Source organism: Thalassophryne amazonica, chromosome 5 (genome assembly GCF_902500255.1).
Source record: "Thalassophryne amazonica chromosome 5, fThaAma1.1, whole genome shotgun sequence".
NCBI classification, from domain to species: Eukaryota; Metazoa; Chordata; class Actinopteri; order Batrachoidiformes; family Batrachoididae; genus Thalassophryne; species Thalassophryne amazonica.
The window spans coordinates 3,821,154-3,849,117 of record NC_047107.1 but is presented as its reverse complement, the minus strand read 5'-3'; the positions used below and the strand labels follow the sequence as shown (position 1 = coordinate 3,849,117).

Below are 27,964 nucleotides of genomic sequence, written 5' to 3'. Positions count from 1 at the left end.
ACCTTTTTAGGTTGGAGATGGACTTAAAATCAACTCCCAAACCTATACTGCCACTTTTTAGAAGATACCTCCTTGAAGCAGTGGTACAGGATGAAGTCTACATTATTCACATGCATCCAAGTCCTCCACTGCTCAATGAGGAAAGACCTCAAAGAATGTGAGAATGTGCAGAACCTTCTTAAACATGAGATTTGCAATGAGGGCAAACAATGCACCTCTTTGAACAGAGTTTGGGAGGCTGAGGTTGCTGCTGGAACTGAACTTGATCTTGCATGGAAGGATCATGGCACTTATTGAGGAGAAGGGCAGCCAATGGGTTCGATATGCAACATTTAGCCCCATGTTCAAATGTTGCATATCGAACCAAGTGCCAACTTCACAGTGCTAAGAAGTGATAAAAGTGATTATTTGTTAATTTTGAGTTATTTGTTATACTGGAAAACTGTAGTTCTTCCTTCAGTGGTTTAATGATGACGGCGCACCGGGGTGGCGGGTCTGTGTCTTTGACGGTGGGAGCTGTAGTTTCCGAGCGCGCCTGAACGCAGCACGTCTTGTCCTCGCGCAGGAAGCTGCAGCCATGTTGTCTTTCTGCGCCGCCGCGGACGATGAGCCTGAACGGCGGCCGTCGGAGCAGCCATGGCCCTGTCGCTGAGCGGAGACGACGAGGAGTATGATTCAGAGTCTGAGCAGGTCAGTCCCCGCCGGTCCCGTCGCCCCACAGCTGCGGCTTCTCTCGGTTAAAGTGGAGCTTTTTGTCTGGATTTTTTTCTCCGCCTCTGCTCGGCTCACGGGGACAAATGTGTCTTCGGTAACGTTTCTGTGTTCATAAAGAATAGCGTCAGATGGACCGGATCAGCCACCGTTCAGCTGCTCTTAAAGGACATTTTGTTCGGCTTTTGTGATGATAACGTTGACAATTTGTCCTTCGGCAGAGGTAGACCTCCCAATCCCTGGACTTTCTGTAGACCGCAGAGCTGTGGACTAGCTATTAGACCTCCCGAGCCATGGACTTTCTGTAGACCTCCCTAGCCGTGGACTTTCTGTAGACCTCTTGATCAGTGGACTTTCTGTAGACCTCCCAGTCAGTGGACTAGCTATAGACCTCCCGAGCCGTGGACTTTCTGTAGACTGCAGAGCTGTGGACTAGCTATAGACCTCCCAGTCCATGGACTTTCTGTAGACCTCCCTAGCCGTGGACTTTCTGTAGACCTCTTGATCAGTGGACTTTCTGTAGACCTCCTGAACCGTGGACTTTCTGTAGACCTCCCGATCAGTGCACTAGCTATAGACCTCCCGAGCCGTGGACTTTCTGTAGACCTCCCGAACCGTGGACTTTCTGTAGACCTTCCGATCAGTGCACTAGCTATAGACCTCCCGAGCCGTAGACTTTCTGTAGACCTCCCGAGCCGTGGACTTTCTATAGACCTCCCGAGCCGTGGACTTTCTGTAGACCTCCAGAGCCGTGGACTTTCTGTAGACCTCCCGATCAGTGCACTTTCTGTAGACCACCCGATCAATACGAGCGCCTTGGGGCAACTGTTTGTTGTGATTTGGCGCTATACAAGAAAAAAGTTGATTGATTGATTGAATACACTAGCTATAGACTCCCCGAGCCGTGGACTTTCTGTAGACCTCCCGATCAGTGGAATAGCCGTAGACCTCCCAATCCCTGGACTTTCTGTAGACGGCAGAGCTGTGGACTAGCTATTAGACCTCCCGAGCCATGGACTTTCTGTAGACCTCCATAGCCGTGGACTTTCTGTAGACCTCTTGATCAGTGGACTTTCTGTAGACCTCCCAGTCAGTGGACTAGCTATAGACCTCCCAAGCCGTGGACTTTCTGTAGACTGCAGAGCTGTGGACTAGCTATAGACCTCCCGAGCCATGGACTTTCTGTAGACCTCCCTAGCCGTGGACTTTCTGTAGACCTCTTGATCAGTGGACTTTCTGTAGACCTCCCAATCAGTGGACTAGCTATAGACCTCCCGAGCCGTGGACTTTCTGTAGACCTCCCGAGCCGTGGACTTTCTGTAGACCTCCCGATCAGTGGACTTTCTGTAGACCTCCCGAACCGTGGACTTTCTGTAGACCTTCCGATCAGTGCACTAGCTATAGACCTCCCGAGCCGTGGACTTTCTGTAGACCTCCCGAGCCGTGGACTTTCTGTAGACCTCCCGAACCGTGGACTTTCTGTAGACCTTCCGATCAGTGCACTAGCTATAGACCTCCCGAGCCGTAGACTTTCTGTAGACCTCCCGAGCCGTGGACTTTCTATAGACCTCCCGAGCCGTGGACTTTCTGTAGACCTCCAGAGCCGTGGACTTTCTGTAGACCTCCCGATCAGTGGACTTTCTGTAGACCACCGATCCGTGGACTTTCTGTAAACCTCCCGATCCGTGGACTTTCTGTAGACCTCCCGATCCGTGGACATTCTGTAGACCTCCCAAGCCGTGGACTTTCTGTAGACCTCCCGATCCGTGGACTAGATATAGACCTCCTGAGCCATGGACTAGATATAGACCTCCTGAGCTGTGAACTTTTTGTAGACCTCCCGAGCTGTGGACTTTCTGTAGACCCCCTCATGGCCCTATGAGATGGTGGTTGTTTTTTTAAGTGCACCCCAAAAGAAGCTGGGCTCGTGTTTGGGGTGCACCTGTTAGGCACCTATATGTATTCATATAGTGAACTTCTATTGGTAGGTAGCGTCTGTCTCATTGGTCAGTATACGTCACATGATCATAAAGCTATGTACTTCTACATGATTTTGTCTTGATACATAGATTCCTAAACTATGTTAACCACAACAACCAATCCCAACCCTAAAAATAACAAGGCTGCACTATGTATGAATAGAATTTGGAATTATTAACTCAGTAGGACTAGAATTTGGAATTATTAACTACACACAAATACAATATGGAATCATTAACTACACACAAATACAATATGGAATCATTAACTACACATGAATAGAATTTGAAATAATTAACTATGTACGAATAGAATTTGGAATCATTAACTACACACAAATACAATTTGGAAGCATTAACTGCACACGAATAGAACTTGGAATCATTAACTATGTATGAATAGAATTTGGAATCATTAACTACACACAAATACAATTTGAAATCATTAACTACACACAAATACAATTTGAAATCATTAACTACACACAAATAGAATTTGGAATCATTAACGACACAAATAGAACTTGGAATCATTAACTATGTATGAATAGAATTTGGAATCATTAACTACACACAAATAGAATTTGGAATTTACTACGCACGAATAGAGTTTGGAATTATTAACTACGCACAAATACAATTTGAAATCATTAAATATGTACAAATAGAATTTGGAGTCATTAACTATGTTCGTGGGGGGGCAAGGAGCCTGAGCTTGTGTGGGAGGTTGAGAGATACCGACTAGAGATAGTCGGGCTCACCTCCATGCACAGCTTGGGCTCTGGTACCCAAATCCTGGAGAGGGGCTGGACGCTTCATTTTTCTGGCGTTGCCCATGGGGAGAGGCGGAGAGCTGGGGTCGCATTGCTTATTGCTCCCCAGCTCAGTCGCCATGTGTTGGAGTTCACTCCAGTGAATGAGAGGGTCGCGTCCCTACGCCTTCGGGTCGGGGACAGGTCCCTCACCGTTGTCTCGGCCTACAGGCCGAGCGGCAGTGCAGATTACCCAACCTTCTTGGAGTCCCTGGGAGGGGTACTGGATAGCGCTCCGACTGGGGACTCCATTGTTCTCTTGGGGAATTTCAATGCCCACATGGGCGGCGACAGTGAGACCTGGAGGGGGGTGATCGGGAGCACGGCCTCCCCGATCTGAACCCAAGTGGTGTTCAGTTGTTGGACTTCTGTGCTAGTCACAGTTTGTCCATCACGAACACCATGTTTGAGCACAAGGGTGTCCATAAGTGCACGTGGCACCAGGACACCTTGAGCCGGAGGTCGATGATCGACTTTGTAGTCGTATCATCTGACCTTCGGCCACGTGTCTCGGACACTCGAGAGAGGGGCAGAGCTGTCAACCGATCACCACCTGGTGGTGAGTTGGATCCGCTGGGAGTGGAGGAAGCCGGTCAGACCCGGCAGGCCCAAACGTATCGTGAGGGTCTGCTGGGAACGACTGGCGGAACCCTTTGTCAGCGAGGTCTTCAACTCCCACCTCCGGGAGAGCTTCTCCCAGATCCCGGGGGAGGTTGGAGACATGGAGTCCGAGTGGACCATGTTCTCCACCTTCATTGTCGATGCGGCCGCTTGTAGCTGTGGTCACAAGGTCTCTGGTGCCTGTCGCGGCGGCAGTCCCCGAATCTGGTGGTGGACACCAGAAGTAAGGGATACCGTCAAGCTGAAGAAGGAGTCTTACTTGTCCTTGTTGGTAGGTGGGACCCCGGAGGCAGCTGACAGGTACCGGCAGGCCAAACGTGCCGCAGCCTGTGCGGTCGCAGAGGCAAAAACTCAGGTCTGGGAGGAGTTCGGGGAGTCCATGGAGGAGGACTATCGGTCGGCCTCGAAGAGATTCTAGCAAACCGTCCGACGCTTCAGGAGGCGGAAGCAGCTCTCCACCAGCACTGTTTACGGTGCGGGTGGGGAGCTGTTGACCCTGACTGAGGATGTTGTCGGGCAGTGGAAGGAATACTTCGAGGATCTCCTCAATCCCATCGTCACGTCTTCCGAAGAGGAAGCAGAGACTGGGGACTCAGAGGCAGACTCATCCATTACCCAGATCGAAGTCACTGAGGTGGTTAGAAAGCTCCTCGGTGGCAAGGCTCCTGGGGTGGATGAAATCCGACCTGAGTACCTTAAGTCTCTGGATGTTGTGGGACTGTCTTGGCTGACATGCCTCTGCAACATCGCGTGGCGATCGGGGACAGTGCCTCTGGATTGGCAGACCGGGGTGGTGGTCCCTCTGTTTAAGAAGGGGGACCGGCGGATGTGTTCCAACTATAGGGGGATCACACTCCTCAGCCTCCCCGGTAAGGTCTATTCCAGAGTACTGGAGAGGAGAATTTGACCGATGGTCGAACCTCGGATTCAGGAGGAGCAGTGTGGTTTTTGTCCTGGTCGCGGTACACTGGACAAGCTCTACACGCTCCATCGGGTGCTCGAGGGTTCATGGGAGTTCGCCCAACCAGTCCACATGTGTTTTGTGGATCTGGAGAAGGCATTCGACCGTGTCCCTCGGGGCGCCCTATGGGGAGTGCTCCGGGAGTACGGGGTCCGGGGTCCTTTGCTAAGGGCTATCCGGTCCCTGTACGACCGCAGCAGGAGGTTGGTTTGCATTGCCGGTAGTAAGTCAAACCTGTTTCCAGTGCACGTTGGCCTCCGCCAGGGCTGTCCTTTGTCACCGGTTCTGTTCATTATTTTTATGGACAGAATTTCTAGGCGCAGCCAGGGTGTAGAGGGGGTCTGTTTTGGGAACCACAGAATCTCGTCTCTGCTGTTTGCTGACGATGTGGTTCTGTTGGCTTCGTCAAATCAGGACCTTCAGTGTGCACTGGGGCGTTTTGCAGCCGAGTGTGAAGCGTCCGGGATGAAAATCAGCGCCTCCAAATCCGAGGCCATGGTTCTCGACCGGAAAAAGGTGCTTTGCCCTCTTCAGGTCGGTGGAGTGTCCTTGCCTCAAGTGGAGTAGTTTAAGTATCTCTGGGTCTTGTTCACGAGTGAGGGACGGATGGAGCGTGAGATCGATAGACGGATCGGTGCAGCATCTGCAGTGATGCGGTCGCTGTATCGGACTGTCGTGGTGAAGAGAGAGCTGAGTAGGGGGGCAAAGCTCTCGATTTACCGATCGATCTACGTTCCGATCCTCACCTATGGTCATGAGATTTGGCTCATGACCGAAAGAACGAGATTGCGAGTACAAGCGGCCGAGATGAGTTTCCTCCACAGGGTGGCTGGGCGCTCCCTTAGAGATAGGGTGAGGAGCTCGGTCACTCGGGGAGGAGCTCGGATTTGAGCCGCTGCTCCTCCACATCGAAAGGAGTCAGTTGAGGTGGCTCGGGCATCTTTTCCGGATGCCCCCTGGACGCCTCGCTGGAGAGGTATTCCGGGCACGTCCCACTGGGAGGAGGTCCCGGGGAAGACCCAGGACACGCTGGAGGGATTACATCTCTCGGCTGGCTTGGGAACGCCTTGGGGTTCCCCCGGAGGAGCTGGGGGAGGTGTGTGTGGATCGGGAGGTCTGGGCGGCTTTGCTTGAGTTGCTGCCCCCGCGACCCGACTCCGGATAAAGCGGAAGAAAATGCAATTGGAGCAGTTAGGGGGCTATTCAAACGGGCCAACTATTATGATATTGCTCCTGAAAACGATCTTTGCCATATCATGTGAGGTCAATCTGGCCTACGATTGGATTTTGGAAAACCATGTGACGGAGAACCAATTCTGATTGGACACTCACATTGCGCACGTCATCACACATCTTCTATGAGGAGTACCAAGATGGCTGATGGTGGATCGAAAGTCCGTGGAGTTAACTTTTCAGCAAAAAAAAAAAAAAGTAAGTTTCTATCTCAAATCATTAAAAAGTCGGTCCCAGAGGGTTAATGGTGAATGGCAGTAATTCCCAGACCCCTTCCGGACAACCAATGAATCTGAATGTTTCAACCTCTTAGCAGGAAAAACTACAGAGGATCTTCAGACAGCACAAAATCCCAGTTTACTTTAAACCGGTTAACACCTTGAGACAGAAATGAGTTCACCCTAAGGACAGGATCCCTAGTTACAAACAGAGCAATGTAGTGTATTCTATCAGATGTCAGGAAAACTGTAACGAACACTACATAGGTGAGACTAAGCAACCTTTACACAAAAGGCTATACCAGCACCGCAGAGAGGGCGCCAGTGGACCTCAGTCTGCAGTTCATCTCCACCTTAAAGACACTAACCACACGTTTGAGGACAAAGAAGTTGTCCTCAAACGTTAGAATTCATCATAGTACAGAAACAGCATTAGTGAAGGTTACAAATGATCTTCTTATGGCCTCAGACAGTGGACTCATCTCTGTGCTTGTTCTGTTAGACCTCAGTGCTGCTTTTGATACTATTGACCATAAAATTTTATTACAGAGATTAGAGCATGCCATAGGTATTAAAGGCACTGCGCTGCGGTGGTTTGAATCATATTTATCTAATAGATTACAATTTGTTCATGTAAATGGGGAATCGTCTTCACAGATTAAGGTTAATTATGGAGTTCCACAAGGTTCTGTGCTAGGACCAATTTTATTCACTTTATACATGCTTCCCTTAGGCAGTATTATTAGACGGCATTGCTTAAATTTTCATTGTTACGCAGATGATACCCAGCTTTATCTATCCATGAAGCCAGAGGACACACACCAATTAGCTAAACTGCAGGATTGTCTTACAGACTTAAGGACATGGATGACCTCTAATTTCCTGCTTTTAAACTCAGATAAAACTGAAGTTATTGTACTTGGCCCCACAAATCTTAGAAACATGGTGTCTAACCAGATCCTTACTCTGGATGGCATTACCCTGACCTCTAGTAATACTGTGAGAAATCTTGGAGTCATTTTTGATCAGGATATGTCATTCAAAGCGCATATTAAACAAATATGTAAGACTGCTTTTTTGCATTTACGCAATATCTCTAAAATTAGAAAGGTCTTGTCTCAGAATGATGCTGAAAAACTAATTCATGCATTTATTTCCTCTAGGCTGGACTATTGTAATTCATTATTATCAGGTTGTCCTAAAAGTTCCCTAAAAAGCCTTCAGTTAATTCAAAATGCTGCAGCTAGAGTACTGACGGGGACTAGAAGGAGAGAGCATATCTCACCCATATTGGCCTCTCTTCATTGGCTTCCTGTTAATTCTAGAATAGAATTTAAAATTCTTCTTCTTACTTATAAGGTTTTGAATAATCAGGTCCCTTCTTATCTTAGGGACCTCATAGTACCATATCACCCCAATAGAGCGCTTCGCTCTCAGACTGCAGGCTTACTTGTAGTTCCTAGGCTTTGTAAGAGTAGAATGGGAGGCAGAGCCTTCAGCTTTCAGGCTCCTCTCCTGTGGAACCAGCTCCCAATTCGGATCAGGGAGACAGACACCCTCTCTACTTTTAAGATTAGGCTTAAAACTTTCCTTTTTGCTAAAGCTTATAGTTAGGGCTGGATCAGGTGACCCTGAACCATCCCTTAGTTATGCTGCTATAGACTTAGACTGCTGGGGGGTCCCATGATGCACTGAGTGTTTCTTTCTCTTTTTGCTCTGTATGCACCACTCTGCATTTAATCATTAGTGATTGATCTCTGCTCCGCTCCACAGCATGTCTTTTTCCTGGTTCTCTCCCTCAGCCCCAACCAGTCCCAGCAGAAGACTGCCCCTCCCTGAGCCTGGTTCTGCTGGAGGTTTCTTCCTGTTAAAAGGGAGTTTTTCCTTCCCACTGTCGCCAAGTGCTTGCTCACAGGGGGTCGTTTTGACCTTTGGGGTTTTTACGTAATTATTGTATGGCCTTGCCTTACAATATAAGGCGCCTTGGGGCAACTGTTTGTTGTGATTTGGCGCTATATTAATAGAATTGAATTGAATTGAAAGGAAGTTAAAATATTAGCCAGAGAGAAGAAATGGTTTGAGAGAGGGGTCAAGGAGACATTCTTTGTGAAACGTTTGAAACCCAGCCTTAACCGGGGAGGGGGTCTGAGACACACTTTATCCCCTGTTTACAATGGGGTACTCAGATCAAAGCAGTTTCAGTCTTTTGTTCATGGTAATGAGTCATTCACATCATCAGCAGAGTCGTCAAGGGAGCCATCAGGAGAGGGACAGCTGCCCTGTCATTAGGAGGGTGCTAACTAGAGCACAATAGGTGCTAATTAGAGCTATTGTTTAGTCACTAGCCTCTAGCAGTCTGCCTCTCGGTAGGAGGGGTCTGGTTAGGTTTAAAACTCCAGCTTTTGTGACTTCTTGATTATTCTTCTCTATAAGAGTCAAGACAGAAGTCAGACCACCAGAGCAAGAATTTTAGCTGAGGAAGTTTCTGCGATTTGAAGCGAAACGTCCTCGCGTCAAGCAACCCAGTCCAGTCGAAGATTCAAGCTTCTCTACTATGGAAACCACCTGGACAACTGAGAGCCTACACAGAAACATTGCGACCAACTGTGGGCATGAGGCCCTGGCACTGGTACGTAAGCTGGAAAAGACTGCTGAAAAGATAGCTAACTTTAGAAACCACTTAAGATTTAACCTGAGATGCAACAAAACAATCTTATTCCCAAATGTATGAAGCAAAAGGCACTAGAAGCAGGTCACACAGCAGAAAAGATACAGCACAGTTACCTGAGGAGGATTTTGGGTCTTAGAATTAGAAGGCTTCATTTTAAAATATTAGACCTCCAAAATAATCTTGATAGTCTGCACAAAATGTTAGAAACTTTAGTGGCGGAAGAGGCCCATAATAAGATCACAAAGTTCATAGTTAAAATTCAAATGGCTGAGCATTTAAAAAGTAAGGAGCGGCAAATAGGAAGTTTCACAACCTTTTAGTGCAGAAAAGGCGTACTTTCAGTGGGAGTATTTTTAAAGATACACCCAGACAAATTAGTGACAACAGGGAAAATTGGGTAAAGAATCTCTCCAACAGGGTTCTTTACCCAAACAGAAAAGTATGTGCTCGCTAAAGGACTAAATTTCTCAGTGACCCCTAAACATATACCGACAGTAGATTACATCACTGCAGTAGAGTCAGCCATTAAACATAACAGTTTGTCAGAGTCAGAAGCTGGGGACCTCCGACTAAGAGTCACAGCAGTGCTGAACAGTGCTAAACCTCCTCCGTCCAACATCACAGAAGAAGAACGGAAAGCTTTGTCAGCACTGCAAAAGGACCAAAGCATCCTTATCCTGCCAGCGGATAAAGGCAGATGCACGGTGGTCCTGAACACATCGGACTACAAGGCCAAGATCAACAATTTGCTCAGTGACTCCAATACATACGAACATCTGAAGAGAGACCCCACGAGCGGCTGTAAGAAGAAAATCATTAGCTACCTCCAAAACCTGGAGAAAGAGGGACTCATCGACAGGCAGACATACTACAGACTGTACCCTGGGGATGCCACTCCATGCATCTATGGACTGCTCAAAATCCACAAACAGGACGTGCCACTCAGGCCTATTGTATGTAGCACAGATTCCATCACGTACAATTTGGCCAAGCACCTCAAGTGGATCTTGGCTCCTCTAGTGGGTAACTCAGAACACCATGTGGAGAACACACAAGATTTTGTGAACAAGATCAAGGACCTGCAGCTGGAGGCAGATGAAACAATCGTGTCATTTGATGTGACTTCGTTGTTCACCTGCATCCCCACCGCTAAGGCCGTCTCAGCTGTGAGGCAGAGACTGCTGGAGGATGTGTCTCTACTTGAAAGGACCAAACTCACACCAGACCACATCTGCCAACTCTTGGAGATCTGTCTTAACACCACGTATTTCCTGTTTAGGGGGAATTACTACAGGCAGATTCATGGTTGTGCGATGGGGTCTCCGGTATCCCCCATTGTGGCCAATCTGTACATGGAGCGAGTGGAGAAGACAGCCTTGACGTCTTTCACGGGCATCCCTCCCAGTCACTGGTTCAGATATGTTGATGACACATGAGTTAAAATCAAGCAGCAGGAAGTTGAGGACTTTACAGAACACATCAACTCGGTGGACGCCAATATCAAGTTCACATGTGAGGATGCCAGAAACAACCATTTAGCCTTCTTGGACTGTGATGTTACAATTGGAGAGAACAGGCAGCTCCAGACAGGGGTTTACAGAAAACCAACTCACACTGACCAATATCTGCTCTTTGGCTCAAACCACCCCCTTGAACACAAGCTCGGGGTGATCAGGACGCTTCAATACAGAGCCCTACAGGTGCCCACAACTGCAGAGGGAAGGGCTAAAGAACAACAACTTGTCTGGAAAGCCCTCACAGTATGTGGGTACCCACGATGGTCCCTGGACAAAGTGCAGAAGTCCCAGAGAACAAAGAGACCAGATAGACAGGAGACGGAGACAAGAAGAAGAGGAGTGTCTCTCCCTTATTTAGCAGGAGTAGGGGAAAAACTACAGAGGATCTTCAGACAGCACAAAATCCCAGTTTACTTTAAACCGGTTAACACCTTGAGACAGAAATTAGTTCACCCTAAGGACAGGATCCCTAGTTACAAACAGAGCAATGTAGTGTATTCTATCAGATGTCAGGAAAACTGTAACGAACACTACATAGGTGAGACTAAGAAACCTTTACACAAAAGGCTATACCAGCACCGCAGAGAGGGCGCCAGTGGACCTCAGTCTGCAGTTCATCTCCACCTTAAAGACACTAACCACACGTTTGAGGACAAGGAAGTTAAAATATTAGCCAGAGAGAAGAAATGGTTTGAGAGAGGGGTCGAGGAGGCATTCTTTGTGAAACGTTTGAAACCCAGCCTTAACCGGGGAGGGGGTCTGAGACACGCTTTATCCCCTGTTTACAATGGGGTACTCAGATCAAAGCAGTTTCAGTCTTTTGTTCATGGTAATGAGTCATTCACATCATCAGCAGAGTCGTCAAGGGAGCCATCAGGAGAGGGACAGCTGCCCTGTCATTAGGAGGGTGCTAACTAGAGCACAATAGGTGCTAATTAGAGCTATTGTTTAGTCACTAGCCTATAGCAGTCTGCCTCTCGGTAGGAGGGGTCTGTTTAAAACTCCAGCTTTTGTGACTTCTTGATTATTCTTCTCTACAAGAGTCAAGACAGAAGTCAGACCACCAGAGCAAGAATTTCAGCTGAGGAAGCTTCTGCGATTTGAAGCGAAACGTCCTCGCGTCAAGCAGCCCAGTCCAAGATTCAAGCTTCTCTACAACCTCTTAGCAGTAAAGGAAAGTTTTTCATGCTAGAAATAAGGTCTACAATAAAAAGTGTGACACATTACTGCATAAACTGAGTTAATCAAACTGAGTTGAACTGAAACGGGAGAAATGTGGGGTGAATGTAATCGCAAAGTTATTACAAACAACATCCTTATGCTTTTGTCAGCCGATCAGTGCAGTGTGACGGTGAACTACGGGGCCGGTGATGAACACATTTAAGCAGGGGTGTAAGCAGCTCTCAGTTGAATGGAGTCAGAGCTCCATCTACTGGACACAAACGGTGCAAGGACATTTTACATTGCTGACACAAACATTATTTCAGTAACTGTTCTGTTTATGAGAAATTATCGGCGTTCTATCGCCAAAATTTAGGCCGATAATGAGTACTTTGAAAAGGGCTTATATCGGCCGATAATATTGGCCGGCCGATATATTGGTCGGGTTGTAATAAAAATAGAAAAAAGGTCCAGCTTTCCTCTCCAGGTCAGCAGGTGCATTTCTGGAAAACGTCTTATTATTCTGCATTTTACTCTGCATTTGTTGGCATTTCTCAGCGTGTGATGTGCATTTTAGGAAAAGTAGAAACATCCCGATGGCTGACAGTGAACCGAACACCGCTTCGTCCGATAACGAAGTTTGTGAGCTTTTATTCAAAAGTGAAGGTGAAGGTTCAGATTTACAGAGGCTGTGCAGAGAGACAGAAGACGACAAACTTCACCCCGAAACTCTTAATTTTTTCAGAGTCTGTCCAGTTTTGGATTCTGTGGTGATGCTACTGTTTGTCGCTGGACACTATTTTAGTCCCGCCATGAGCGAATTTCGAGTCCCATTCTGCCGTTTTCTTCATAAAAGCCTCCTTGTTCACTGCCACAGAGGCAGTATCGCTCTTAGTCTCTGATCTGATTGATCCCAAAGCAGACAGCATTGATCAAGTCGGCTGTGTACCCGCCTCCTTACGCTCGGCGCTGGGGTGCCTCCTCCCCAGGCGTTGCGGCGATTGCTATCCCCCGCATGGGCTGTGGTCAGGCCAAGACGAAACTAAAAATGCAGATCTCGTCCTCTGATCATTTGGCTTCATGTAACGTTTGCATTTTGTTATGGTTTGTGTCATCTGGATGTAAACTGGATCAAATAAAGAGCTGAAGTTGTTTATGTGAAATTTCCCGCAAAAGCAGGTTTGCACACCAATAGATTCCCACCAAGTCTCCCGCTAAAACATCATGAGATGACACTACACTATAGTGGTGCTAGATGGCAGTATAACGGCGTGGCGCCGTTGTTCTATTCGTCTGGGGAGAACCCTGTAAGCACTAACCTGTTTTTGCGCTGACAGTACTAGGAAGACATCATGTCACTCTGAATCTCTGTTCAGTGCAGTGTTGCCAGATATAACAGACAGTTTCCACGCTAAATGCTCATAAAAGCGGTCTTCAACCTGTAAAGTAAAATTCCAAATGTCTCAATCTGGCAACCTTGCTCTGCTGCTACCAGGGGCTTATACTCTCTCTCTCTCTCTCTCTCTCTCTCTCTCTCTCAGAGAGAGAGAGAGAGCGAGCGCGCACGAGAGAGCGCTTTTATGAGACGATGCGACACAGTGAAACAGTCCTCATATATAATTAGTCCAGTATGATAAAGTGAAGCAATGATCTTGTGATGACAGTGTTATAGGTGGAGATCACATCGATTAAATATAAACCTTATATGGTCTGACAGTTCAATGGACGTAGAACATTGGATTATACATGTACATGTATGTTTGTTGACAAGTGTGCCATGCTGAAAGTGGAAAATGCTGAAAATCAAGTAAGTCTAGCAGGGCTTGACAATAAGGCAATTTATGCACTGGCCCACAGGGCCAGTAGAATCTGAAAGTTACTGGCCCGGATGAAAATATCACTGGCCCATACTTTCACGCCTGTGCCGAACCGGGGGGTAACTGATAAGAATTTTTTAAATCAACACTCAGACATTAGAATTGGGTTTCCTTAATGTAAAAACACTTGAAAACAAACACAAAATTCTTATACTACATGATAAAAACCTTAAAGTGAGTAAACTTTGAAAAAAATGTCGGTAGGTAACTGATAGGAATTTTTTCAACACTCAGACATTAATACAAAAATAAATTTATTTCTTGATCATTTACAAAATTAATATGTTAAATTTCATAAACCAAGTTCCCTTGCTAATGTTGTCACCGTGGGGTTTCCACAAGGGCATACTGATTAGACTTTTAAACTGGCGTATGAAATCATACCACATTGTCTACCAGGACATGGTATATTTATACTTACTTGTTAGCATATTCTGGCATGGCCCTACAAGTTCCACAGAAGACAACCTCACTCTCCTCATCACGCTCCAGCCATGGCCGTCTTTTCTTCCAGGAAGTTTGCCAAGTTTTCCTCACCCTTTTCTTCTTATATTCAGCATCAGCAGCCTTCCTCTTCTGTGCTTGTTTTGAGGGTGATAGCTGTTCTTTCCTTTGCTTTCCTGGTTTCTGCCCAGGGGCAGGAGGTTTCAAGAAATTCATAATATTCACTGCGCTCGATCTTGCTTAAGCGAAAATGACGCGTCGATGTTGAAGCGAAATTTGCGCCACATCAGAAGATGCGCCTGCAGACGAAGTTTGTCTGCACTTCGGCAGTGTTCCCAACATTGCGAAGTGGTGCAACATGTCCTGTCTCTGGTAGCAGCCTGTGAGCAGGACGTATGTCTCTTTTGTCCTTTATTTCACAACTATGACAAGAGTTTTTGGAGGAGCAGCAGCCCCACAGCAGCGGGAGCGGAGTTTCTTTTTCTTTTTTTTTCTTTTTTTTTTAATTGTTTACATGTGCGCGCGTGAACGGGACAGTTGGTCCTCAAGTTGGGTCCTGCAGAGGCAGAAGGACCGCTGAAAGCAGCCATCATCCAGACGCAGCTCCTGCAGCAAATAATGATACTGCCTGAATTGGGAACGTCTCATGACGTTTGTCAGCTTTCCACAACAACTCGCTCCGTGTGATCAAGGTCCGTCATGTTAACATGACTGACAACCGGAGCCGGCGAGCTGAATGGAAGCTCCTCCTATTTGATGATGCACCGGGGCGAATTTTCGCAGCAAAAGCAGAGCGACACACCGGGTGAAGGAGGTGCGTCCGTTGCCACGCGACCCCCGCGAATTTGTAGCATCTGATCGCGCCTGGTGTGAACGCGGCATTAGACTAATAAATCTGCCCAAAGCGATTTTAATTCTTACTGGCCCATACGGACCAGTGAAATATGAACTTCACTGGCCCGTGGTGGCCCGGAACATGTAAAAAAGGCTGCCGGGCCATCGGACCAGTGCTATTGTCGAGCCCAGGATATTTGTATCAAACGATCTCCAGACTCGTATAATCGAGTGAAACGATTTAAGGGCCTTTCATCAGGCCAGTCCGTCAACGTGTCCCAAGACGCATGACGTCAGACGCATCACTTCGGAAGCAGCAAGGGGGCGGGATTGCTACGTCACACTCTGGCTGTTTCCACAACCTGAAAAAAGTTCAGCGATCACCATCTTGAATTTGCGTCGCCTGAACCACAAAAAAGCTTTAAAAAAAACAGCACCCTGCTGGGAGAAGCTTTTTTTCAGCTACTTTACGGAGTGACGCCGACCGAGGGAGGAGTGACGACTTGGTGGGATATCGATCGAACCGCGACAGTGGGCCGACCTGCACGGAGAAGCCGGCTTTCAGGCATCATTCCTGGGCAGAGCGAGGCAGGCAGCCGGGGTGATGGAGCAAACCCACTCAGTCCGAAATCTCCCACTTTTTGGATATATGCGAAGTCCCAGTTTGCCCAGCAGAGTTTAGTTCTGCAGCTTTATCGAGGTGAGAATAATGTAAAAATAAAACGTGACGTTTACTGAACTGCTGTGAAAGTTTAATGATCGGCTAACATTAGCTTAGCCTTTTAGCACATTTGAGCTGAGTGAACGCTTTAATTTGTAAATGGTTCAGTCTTTTTTATTTTTACCAAATAAAGCTACAGCTTTTTTCAGACACCACAAAAGCTCAACTTTAAATAACTTATTTTTTGGGGGTATTTTTTTTCCATCGTTTTCCACCGTTTTTTTTCCCTTTTTTATATATAAACTGTTTAGTGTTTCTTTATATTTAAAGAAATATTTTTATTTGTCCTAATCAGGAACATTTGCTGTGCAGACAACCAAACTTCCATTGATGAGCTGAACACCACGTCCTGTTATGTGTCGGACGCAGCCTGGAGAACTGACCAGCGTTTGAAGGACCCAGTATAAAATAAGCAGAGCACGGTACAAAGGATAACAGAGTTTAATGAACATAACAGTGCTGTGAAAAAATATAAAAGTGCGCGGTCTGGCGTGGTGGTTTTGCGGTGCACTCCCAGCAGCGCTAACGGTCCGGAGCCAGAACCAATTCGGACCCAAGGACCCCGCCGACACCCCCCAGGTGGCCGCGACAAACCGAGTCTGTGAAAGAAGAAATCATCATGTGAGTCCACACTCAACACACAGAGAGAACGCTCAAAGGTGCACAAACAGCAAACACTTCCTGGCTTAATTACTAATCAGCTTCCCACCCTGCAGGCATGGAACACCCAGTTCACAAAACTCCTCTGCAGAGGAAGCTGATTACACGACCAACATACAGCTCAATATAATAAGGTGTGAGGGACACATTTACTGACTGTATAAATGTTAGTCACAAAATCTAACGTACCTCAGGAAGTGTGCTGACGAGCGTGAGACCTCACCCCCTCCTCTTTCACAGACCATGCATCAAACCTGGACGTTCTCTGCATCCACTGATGATGAGATGGCTCCCGAGACGACGATCTCACCCGTCTGGTCACAAGGTCGAGTCTCTGGCAAATACACACTGTGTACTCCAGTCTTAAATGCCACCATGTTCCAATCCATGTAGATGCACCACAGCTGTGAGTCCTGACGAGCCGCAGGTGATCAGGGTGAGGTCCTGATAAACTCAGCTACACAGCCACTCAGTCCCAAATGCAAGCCACCTGGAAGGAAAAACAAAAGACAGGACAAAAGACAGAAACAAAAAGGCAGCCAGCCCCCCCCAGCCATACAACACGTCCAGTTGAAAGAAACAGCACCAGAGTTCAAAGCTGCAGAAGAGACCTTCATCTGGTCCCGAGAATTCAGCATAACATCACCTGCTTCTAAATAAAAGGCTCTTTCAACAGCAACTATTTTATTATTTTTAAAAAAGCTGTTTCATTTTATATTTTAACAATAAATGAACGGATAAATTTCTCCAAAAGGAGATAAGGAGACGTGGTCAAGGGAATGATGACAAAAATACAAACTAATGAACATAAATTGAAACAAAAACAATGCAGCCGCACTATGTCCTAGTAGCACAAGTCAGGGAGATGCCCAAAGACACTGACCAACTGGTCAGTGACAACAAGGAAGGGAGAGTAAAACAGAAAAATAATATATAATATGATATTTTTAATATTTATTTTATTCATTTTATGTTTTATACAGGTAAGGTATAGTACATTTTTAATTTGGAGGTTTTGCGCACATTGTCTATAACAATTTTTTTTTTTTATAGAGTGAGAGAAATGCTGAATAAATGCATTGTGTAACTAAAAAAAATAATCATTTGAATAATCGTGATTTCAATATTATCTAAATAATCGTGATACTGATTTTTTCCATAATCGAGCAGCCCTAGCTCTACATAGCCATTTACCTTCTGGCCCGGTGGTGGGCCAGAAACAGATTTTGTTTATTTCTATTTATATTCAGAGATCAAGGATCCACCATGTAGAGTTTATTTATGTCCAGAGTTTAACCCTCTGGGGTCTGAGGGCATTTTTTGGACAGTTCACTTGCTTGGCATAAATGTTTTATTATTGCTGTTAACAGCTCTCCCTGCATCCCACAATCAAGTTTTATGTCTCTTTTTTTTACAGGACAACCTGTGCTTTCAGAATATGTATGTTTTTGTTGTGCTTTATAAGTGTAATAAAGGTTTTCAATCAAAACTAGGCAAGGAAGAAATAAAGTGAAAAATAATTTTCCACATACATTTATTCAAAACACACAGCAAACTATAATAAACAACTGTTTTGACACTTTATAAAGGTAATATGAGGTCTTGTGTGAAAGTCTGTACAACAAAAAGGTTCAAACAACACAAATGCATATTTTGAACAATATATACAAAATAGTTGGTATGCGTTTTGTTGTCCATTGATATGGTAAACAGTGCTTTACGCAGAGAAAGCAACAGAGTTATCCAGTAACATTCACATGCAAACTAGTGGAGCAATCCTGATAGACGCTCTTTGAGCACGTGAGATTGTCATCGAGGCTTTCCGTGTACTCCTGCTTTCACTGATCGCTGTGCGTAATGCTGCAGAGCGCACCGAGTATGTACTAATAGTATGTACTCATTGGAGCACCCAGGGGGGCTATTCAAACGGGCCAACTAGTAACACATCACTCCTGAAAATGATCATTGGATTTTCACGTGAGGTAAATCTGCCCTACGATTGGATTTTGGAAAACCATGTGACGGTGAACCAATTCCGATTGGACACTCACGTTGTGCACGTCATCACACAGCTTCTATGAGGAGTACAAAGATGGCCGATGGCTGGCTCGAAAGTCCGCGGAGTTAACTTTTAAGCAAAAAAAAAAGTAAGTTTCTATCTCATATTATTCAAAAGTTATTTATGATTTAGTAAAGCTTGGTCTTAGCCATCGTATACGACGGCGTCGACCCCAGAGGGTTAAGGATCCAGTGACCAATTTCATATTTATTTACTTTAAGACTCAATAAAATGTTTTTGACATAGAAAACCTTTAAAGCCTACTTTTAGTACACAGAAAATTCACAAGCGGTATCGATAAGGGAATCGATAAGGAATTAGATCGATAAGCGGAATTGATAATGGTATCAATATCGATAAAATCTTATCAATACCCATCCCTAACCATGCTCCATGCTCCCGCAGAATCTCGCGCACATTGAAATGTATGTTGTTGATGCATGGAGCATGCGTTTGCCCGTTTCCGTCACCGATCTTCGGCAATGTTCGTTAGCATCTTTAAATGTGCGGGAAGCTGCAAGAAATGAAGACAAACAAGACGCAAATGTAACAGAACACTTTGAAATTCGAATTGAAATATGTTTAAACTCCAACCACCCAAACCTGGACAACAACCAGGAAAGAGTTTTGCTAAAGGAATTGGCCAGAAGAGGAAGCTTAGTGATGATGAGTTCAGGGAGAGAGACAGGCTGTATGAAAGAAACAAGAGGAAGAGAGGTTTTGTCCCAACCTGGCCACAGAAATGGGCGTGGCTTGGTCATGACTAAGAGAAGAATGAGGTTTTCTGCCAAATCTGCAGGGCCTATCCATCGTATGCTGTAAGTAAAGTATATGCTTGGTCCTGGTAGACCCTGGCTGTTTAAAAGCTAGTTTAAAAGTCTAACCAGCTTGCCTTTGTGGAAACCCCACGGTGACAACATGAGCAAAGGAGCCAAGCATAATTTTTTTTTTTTTTCAATTTTTAGATCTAGAACTCCAATCCAGACAAGGCATACTTTTTAGTTTTGATATGGACCTACATCAAGCCGTGATCAAGCCTTTTTGCTTAACGATTCCCTTATCGGTCCTTCAGAGCGGACGTTGTTTTTAAGGGTGTTTGTCGGGAAAATGATAATTTCTCTACATTGACTGCAGACCCTGCAGTGGCTCTGTAATCGGCTGCTTCTGCAGCACAACTCCACTTTGAAGCGTGAACCAATGAAGCAGTGCTTCGATCTGCTGGCTTATTGGTTCTTTGATTCACTGCTCTCCAGAATTGGCAAGTCTGCTTCTTAACCCCTCTCAAAGCCATTAAAATATGTCCATCGTGAGTCACTTTTGTGTGGATTAAAGTCACTAACTGGGACTCTTGTTTTGTTGCAGTCAAGAAACTAGAATCGTACTCTGTTCCGTTGGCACAGCTCCAAATGCCGAGTCCGGTCAGAATTAATAACTTCAAAACGAATTGCTGCTTTAAATAAAATGACACCTCTTTCCAAACGCTGTAATACAGACAATAAACTCATGGCTGTGAGATCCGCAGATCCGTGAAACTCTGTGGATTTTATCATGGGGGGGGGGGTGTTCGTGTTGTACTCTAATTGTGATCATCACTGTAGGAGAAGCTTGAATCTTCGATTGGACTGGGTTGCTTGACATGAGGACATTTCACTTCAAATTGCAGAAGCTTTCTCCGCTAAAATTCATCACTGATCATCACTGTTTTTAAAGTCTTTCGCAAAGTGTTTTTTTTTAAGTTTTATAAATACACTGATCTGTGTGTTACAGATACAAATTAGTTTCCTCTGATCTGCGGAACTTCGCAGAGGATAAATGCCACTCAAAGCCTGGCTGTTACGACAGTTGTCGTAAAGTTTGGACTGGTTGGTTGCTGCGGTGACGCCATGTGGCTCCTGCAAGACGCTTAAGCTAAATGTAGCATGTGGACATTGCAAACGTTTAGAGCTCTCAAGTTTTTAAAATAATTTTGCAGCATGTCTGTGTCACGGAGCGACATCAGACAGAGTGAAGATGGCAAGAAAGAAGTCTGATAAGGACAAGAATCCGTGGAATTGTTGCTGGCTTCATCAACACACCTGAAAGAACGGGGAAAACGAGCTCTGCCCTCATTAAACTCTCTGGAAAATAAACATTGTGCTGTTCAAACAGGATTTTAGACAAGATTATGTGACTTTTCCTTCATTAATCTAGACTTCATTGGAAAAAAGATTGTGGCTTTGAATAATGGATTTACATGAATTTGCACAAGAATATAAATGAGTTTTTATTAATGTAGACTTTTTTCATGGGAAAAATACTAAATGGTAAATGGACTGCATTTATATAGTGCTTTTCCATCTGCATTAGACGCTCAAAGCGCTTTACAATTATGCCTCACATTCACCCCGATGTCAGGGTGCTGCCATACAAGGTGCTCACTACACACTGGGAGCAATAGGGGATTAAAGACCTTGCCCAAGGGCCCTTAGTGATTTTCCAGTCAGGCGGGGATTTGAACCGAGGATCTTCTGGTCTCAAGCCCAACACCTTAACCACTAGACCATCACCTCCCCCAGATACTGTGGCTTTGAGTGGATTTATAGGAATTTACACAATATGTGGCTTTTTTACAATAAGGTATGTTATTGATATTTTACCATGATTTTCAAAATATTCTCCAAGCTTTAGCTGTGGTTTTTGAAATGCTTTAACAGTCTTTTCAGTCTTCATGAATTTCATGTTGTTTAACTGTTCTGCGTTAAAAGGAAAATCAGTCCAGGTCCTACTTCCACGTCATATTCTGTTATTTCAACATGATCATTGACGGTTTAAATGAAAGGGCGAATACAGGGTCATTTAAATATGCACTAATTTTGAGTTTTTTTTTTCTTCCAGGAGATGCTGAAAATGTACCATTAGATAAAAAATGACTTTGGTTTCTAGGGCCCCCTGCCCCTGGCGGGGTTGCCATGGTGCAGACTAGTGTGAGGATGCTTGGCACGTTAACCTGTCACACTTTAGAATTTTGACTCTTCATAATGTTTGTGTTTCAGTGGTAGGATTTATAATGTGGATGAAGAACAAAAGATAGAAAATTATTGTTGAGACAATTCTTTGTCATAAGTTGCACATTAAAGGACAACACCACCCCCTCCGTAACTGTTGGTGTAAAAGTAGGTAGTGCTCATCACCAAGCTGGATGATCTCGTTTGATTTGCAGGACTTGTTCAGACCTTTCCACTCTTATTTCCTCCAAAGTGAGTCCCCATTTCCCTGAACACAAAGTAATTAGTCACCTGTGGCGTAACTGCTGGTAAGATGGTAATGGAGTATTTTCAGTAGAGCCGGAATGCCCTGCTTCCCCCTCATATCATAGCAAATGTCAGCGCTTTAGTGGTAACAATTTTGATGTCAGGATGAATCAAAATACTTATTCAGGAAGTGAGAAAAGGAAGAAACTCCATGAGAGTGTGAGTTATAAGCACAGCAGTCAGATAAACATGTTCTCTCTCCTCCTCTGCTGGGTCCAGACAGAACAGCGCCCTATCCAGCTCTGCCACTGCTAGCAAAGGTAAATGTTGTAGATAGTTCATGTAGCTAAAATAGGATAACAGAATATTGACAGTGGAATCGTTTAAATGATGATGCAAGCACCAAATTCAGCAGAAATACTCCTTAGACATTACTCTTTTGAAAGAAATGACTGGCCACTTGAATGTTTAATAGGCAGCCAGGTAGGGTTCAATTGAGGAATTACACAGGGGTCAAAATTAAAAATGCTTCAGTCATATTGAAAACAATACCACATTATTTGACTGATCATAAAGATTCCAAAAAGGTATAGTTTGCACAATCTACAACTGAATGTTCCGGAGTTATGAGGTAAAAACAGCAAGAATGATGACAAAGGTCAATTTCAGTTTGTACAGGGGTCAAAAGTTACTCCAATTTTGGTAAAAAGTGGTGCAAATTATTGGTTGAGTTAATAGGGTTTCAAAAGAAACAGTTTTAGTTCTTATGTTACGGGGTAACATATGTCACATGTCATAGAATCCAATGGACATTGACGTTGTTTGACCTTTACTTTGGAGACCAAACATTCAACACATCAAAACTATTCCGTTTATTAATTTCTTGACTGATGGGATTTCTTGTCAGAATCCCGTCAGTCATCACTGACAGATCTCAGGTGCTTCTGCACCGAGTGAACAGGTAATCTGACATTTTGGTTCAACTCCTTTAATTAAAGCTGAAAGTCGACGCCACAAACGCATCATGATTGTTTGGTATCAGCTCCACTGTGGTGGTGGAGAAAAATCCTTACGGTCCAAAGACTTATGGGCCGGACTGTAAACAGAGTACATTTTTTCTGTGACAGTTTTTTAGTTTTTGATTTTTTAACCCACTCTTGTTTGTCCTCAGCAACGAGCCGCCAACCGGCCTAAACCCAAGATGGGCTCATCGTCGGCTGTTAAGCTGCCGTCCAACCGCAGCTCATCTGGAGCCAGACGCCGGAGGACACGCTGCCGGCGGTGCGAGGCGTGTCAGCGGACCGAGTGTGGCGAGTGTCACTTCTGCAAGGACATGAAGAAGTTTGGAGGGCCGGGGCGCATGAAGCAGTCATGCATTATGAGACAGTGCATCGCTGTGAGTCCACTGTGGAGCACGTCACACCTGACAGTGGGATCAAAGTGGGGCATGCACTCATGTTACAGTTACACATTTACACAACGCAGTCATCAGGGTTCCTTACACAGAGGCGCATGTCTGTGTTCATGCTTTAAAATGAGCTTGTTTGTTCATACATGCTTAAAAACTTTGGTAAGAAGGTTGGTTCCAGTTTAGACTACAAACCCTGAAGTTTGGGGGTAAAACTGCAAAAGGGGTGGGGCCAGGAGATGCTAAATATTGTGAAACTGCACAGTAAGTTTTTATGAAACATAGAGAAAGTATTATGACTGTCCTTGGACATGTGCCATCAGCAATGTTCCTGGTCCCTGCAGGATGAGGAACGTTATCATTTTGTTCTGGTTTTTATTTATTTTATTTGTGTTTCCCCAATACTGGAGCCGAGATGGTTGAAGCTGTGGAGATGAAATTTTCAGAACTGACCCAAAACCCTGCACATAACTTGGGTGCAAAAAACAAAACACATCCAATTGCAGGGAGCACTATTTGCATTTTGGTCTATAACTCCCAAATTGTACATCTCACATTCAAGTGACCTATGTTGATGTGTAGGCCAGGACATAGGCCACACCCATTTGCATCTGGACTATTTGTGTGTAAAATCTGTTAAATCTGCCTTTTCAAACTCCTCTGAGGCTGTGACTTTTGTCTGTGTGACTCATGGATCCAAAGTTAGTAGAGGTTGTTTTTGTCAAAGCATTTTTATTCCAGTTCAACCCATATGGCCTTTGGCCGATAATATTAATCAGTCTTTCACACATGGGTATCTGTTAGTTTTGATGATATGATGAGAGGCGCAGCAGTAACCATTAAGTCAGTAGTGAGCAGTATTTGTTTTTTATATTTACATTTTGCTTATTACCCTGTGTGCCAGCTATACAATGCTGCTGGGACCTCAATTTCCTTGAGGGAGTCTTTCCAAGGGATTAATAAATTTCTATCTAATCTAATCAAATTTAATGGAAACTTATTTTACCAAATAAACGATGAAGTAAATGATGAAGAAAAAACACTTTGACTACTGGAAATGGGCCATTTCCAACAGCCAGTAGAGGGTGCTCCAACTCCATTGTTTACAGTGCTGTCAAGCGTGGCTGGGACCCCTTTCACCCCTTGGTCACATTAGCTCTAAGAGACAGAGACAGTCTGGTGCCATTCATTTTCAATCAGTGGGTGTTTTACAGAGACACAAGGTCACTATGGTGCCAACTGGGCAAAAATGGATGAGTTGTCTACTTTATTAGAGCTCCAGACTGCCCCCAAGTGGTATTTTGCGACCATTTTTTGAGACACTGAATATATATTTTTACAACCACTCTTGCACACTGGTGGGCACAGTTCTGCTAATCTGCTAACTGCTAATTATCAAAGCTATCTTTTTTGTTAGTGGATTATCTTTTCGGCTAATTTTGAAAATCATCAGTAGACCACTTCTGCTAACTTTAGTCCGTGAACTGTTTTGCTGGCATAGTGAATAAAACTTGATGGCCAAAATCATACATGTTAGTACCTACCTGCTGCGTGTATTGCAGTAGTCAGGCTGTGAGCTCAACCCTAACCCCAGCAGAACAGAGTGGAATATGCCGGCTGCTGTTGCCCCAAAAACAAACAAACAAAAAAATGAATTTATTTTCCACATGCAAAACGACAGACAATGGGGAGGAGACGTGAAACACATCACACTTTTCTCTTATAGTTTTACTCATAAACAACTAATTCCAGACAGTTTATCAATATTAACGGTACCTCTGTCATTTTTACAGAGAGAAAATATCACACATATGACTAGGGATGCATCGATCCTGATACCAGTGTCGGGTATCGGCCCGATCCCGTATTCATTTACTCGTACTTGTAATCATAAAATGTCTGCGATACTACGTGACCCGATACCCCTTTACAGGAGAGTGATGTCAACCTCTCAATCTGGGATTTTCACACACGCTCCAAAATTTTAAGCCACTACTTTTTTCATACGTTTTGAACACTGCGGCTTAAACAGTGATTTTTACAGGCTTTCATGTAATTTACTCATAAGTTGAAATGCGACCTTCAGTGCTGCCCATTAATTGGCTGAAAGCCGCGGTCCATCATACGGACAAAATTCACAGAGTACAACCCCAATTCCAATGAAATTGGGACGTTGTGTAAAATGTAAATAAAAACAGAATACAATGATTTTCAAATCCTCTTCAACCTATATTCAATTGAATACACCACAAAGACAAGATATTTAATGTTCAAACTGATAAACTTTATTGTTTTTGTGCAAATATTTGCTCATTTTGAAATGGATGCCTGCAACATGTTTCAAAAAGCTGGGACAGTGGTATGTTTACCACTGTATTACGCCGCCATCACCCAGATCTTCAGTTGCTGTGCCACATCCTCAGAATTTGCATAAACAGGACTCGAGACTAACTTTTTTCAGGATGAGCATCGCAGACCCTCGCTGACCAGGAAGTAGAACATTTAGGGGCAGAGACCATACACCGTCCTGCTACGTGATTATCGACATTTCCCCACTTTAACTGTATTACTGATAAATGCTTTGGGCATAAATTAACTCCCTCAGCCGGCATTGCGTAGCGGAGCCCTAAAACGGATATGTTCAACCATTTAAACAGCATGAACATCTGCATATCATCAGACACAACAGGGTTATTCCCATTATAATACAATCGTTTGCACGGTCTGTTTTTCTTTAGGTAATTCGGCTTGCCGTGAAGTAGCGATCATTTCTCCAACAGCGGTCAGGGGGCGGAGTAATCCATCAAATGTGAAAATCCATCAAATGTGAAACAGTAATTTTGTATCAGAGTCAACATCAATACTTTTGTACATTAGCTTAAATTCACCCATTTCGGCGGCGGCATGCGACGTTCTGTCATTCTGAGCTGACAGCATTAACAGCTAGCAGCACGCACAGCTGGTGTTCTGAAGAATTGTTCGTCTCAAAAGTTCCACGTCACTAGGGCTGTCACAATTATTACAATATTCGTCAATCGCGATTATTGTTCATATTCGCAATTATTTTTCATATTCGCGATTACCGTGAATTATTTATTTTATCCACAAAGCATAAAACGACTCAGAATCTGATGTCATTGTGCTGCAGCCTCGCTCTCGTCTTAAGGCAGGACAATAACATGGAGGCTGAGGAGCGATCTGTCCTGCCGTTTGGATAAGACGGCCGATTAAAACAGTGGCCGTCTTCTTCTTCAAAAGCCGTCTAAAATGCGGAGCTGTTGGTGTGTGTGTGTGTGTGTGTGTGTGTCTGTGTGTTTGTGCGCACGGAGTCAACAGGCTGCAGACTGCGAGGGAGGGGGTGCGTGAGGGAGATTCCTGAATGCAGGCGCGACACGTTACAGTCTGAGAACCATCAGTGCGCATCGAGCGTGGAACAGAGAGAGGATTTTAACCCGAGTGAACAAGTTAAAAAAAAAAAAACCCAAAACGTGGTGAAGCTGCCTTTACTTCTCTCTGAACTTTCTCTAAAGGTGTGATTCTGCCGTTACCGTCCTGTTTACACGTCGTATGCTGAATTTATGAGATCATGAGATGAAATAAACGGTCAAATAGCTTTAAAAACATATTTAAAAAATGAGAATATATGAATGAACTGAGCCACAAAAAAAAAACAAAAAACCCTGACATGGAGAAGCTGTGGTGATGTTCAGATGCACAGATCACAAAAAGCAGGTGAGAACTCTGAACTTTAACAGCTGTTATTTTCCAAAGGTATTTATTTGTTCTATCTTGATCTTAATGCAGTGTTTAAGCACAAAACGTGACTGATGAGGAGAAACGATTTCAGAAATGCAACAGAAACAACCACAATTCAGAAAAAGTTGGGACTGTATGTAAAATGAAAATAAAAATGTTGCACTTGTTGGGAAAGTGTAGTGACACGGACCCACAACAGGGGGCGTAAATGAACGGACAATAGAGGGAGTTAAATTAGAACACTTTACTGTTGTGAATGTCACAACCACACACAGCAGATTACAGAATGAATACAAGTCAATTAATGAAGGTGTCGTGTGGGCAGGCTCGACGATAGGAGACGCCCGTCTGGAGATGAACCGGAACCACACGATTTCCACCGCCACCGAACCCGAAGGATACTGGAGCCGCCAAGTCCCGAAGTCCCCAGGTGGCCACCGTCTCAGCGTGTCGGATCTGGTACTGCTGGCGGAGAACAAAGACAGTCAAGTGTGGGTGTGTGTACACCCCGTAACAATAATGGTGGGAATTCCACCTCCATCTTTAACACACACTCGTGCAGCATGTTTAACCACTTATCTGACGAGACGAAGGACGAAACAGTCGCGACCCACGCCAGTCCTCTGGTTGACAGCTGCAACACAAGAGCTCTTGAAACACTGAATGCTGGCAGAGAATATTACCTCTCACAGAAGTCGATATCTCGGCGATGTGGTGGAGGTGTCATCCTGCTTTTATCCCGGGTGAGATGCAGATGATCGGTGACAGCTGTCATAGTTGATGAGTGACAGCTGTCACCTCGGCTGTTCCTGTAGGCGGCAGCGCCCTCTCGTGCCTGAAGCCCGCACTTCAGGCAGGGCGCCCTCTGGTGGTGGGCCAGCAGTACTTCCTCTTCTGGCGGCCCACACAACAGGACCCCCCCCTCAACGGGCGCCTCCTGGCACCTGACCAGGCTTGTCCGGGTGGCGTCGGTAAAAATCGACCAGGAGGGCCGGGTCCAGGATGAAGCTCCTCTTCACCCAGGAGCGTTCTTCGGGTCCATACCCTTCCCAGTCCACCAAATATTGAAAGCCCCGGCCCATTCATGTCCA

At 45.0% G+C, this 27,964-nt stretch overlaps 1 protein-coding gene across 4 annotated transcripts in view; it reads left to right on the top strand.

Moving 5' to 3' along the window:
* The first annotated feature begins 538 nt into the window (after positions 1–538).
* The window catches only part of kdm2ba (lysine (K)-specific demethylase 2Ba), a 68,245-nt gene continuing 40,819 nt past the window's right edge, over positions 539–27,964 (top strand). For 3 of the 4 annotated variants that reach the window (XM_034169663.1, XM_034169662.1, XM_034169661.1), the window contains exons 1-2: positions 539–690; positions 22,881–23,105. In XM_034169663.1, coding sequence (XP_034025554.1) covers positions 637–690; positions 22,881–23,105 — 279 coding nt within the window. In that variant the 5' untranslated portion in view covers positions 539–636. The remainder of the gene's footprint in view (positions 691–22,880; positions 23,106–27,964) is intronic. The other variant, XM_034169664.1, reaches the window with a different exon arrangement.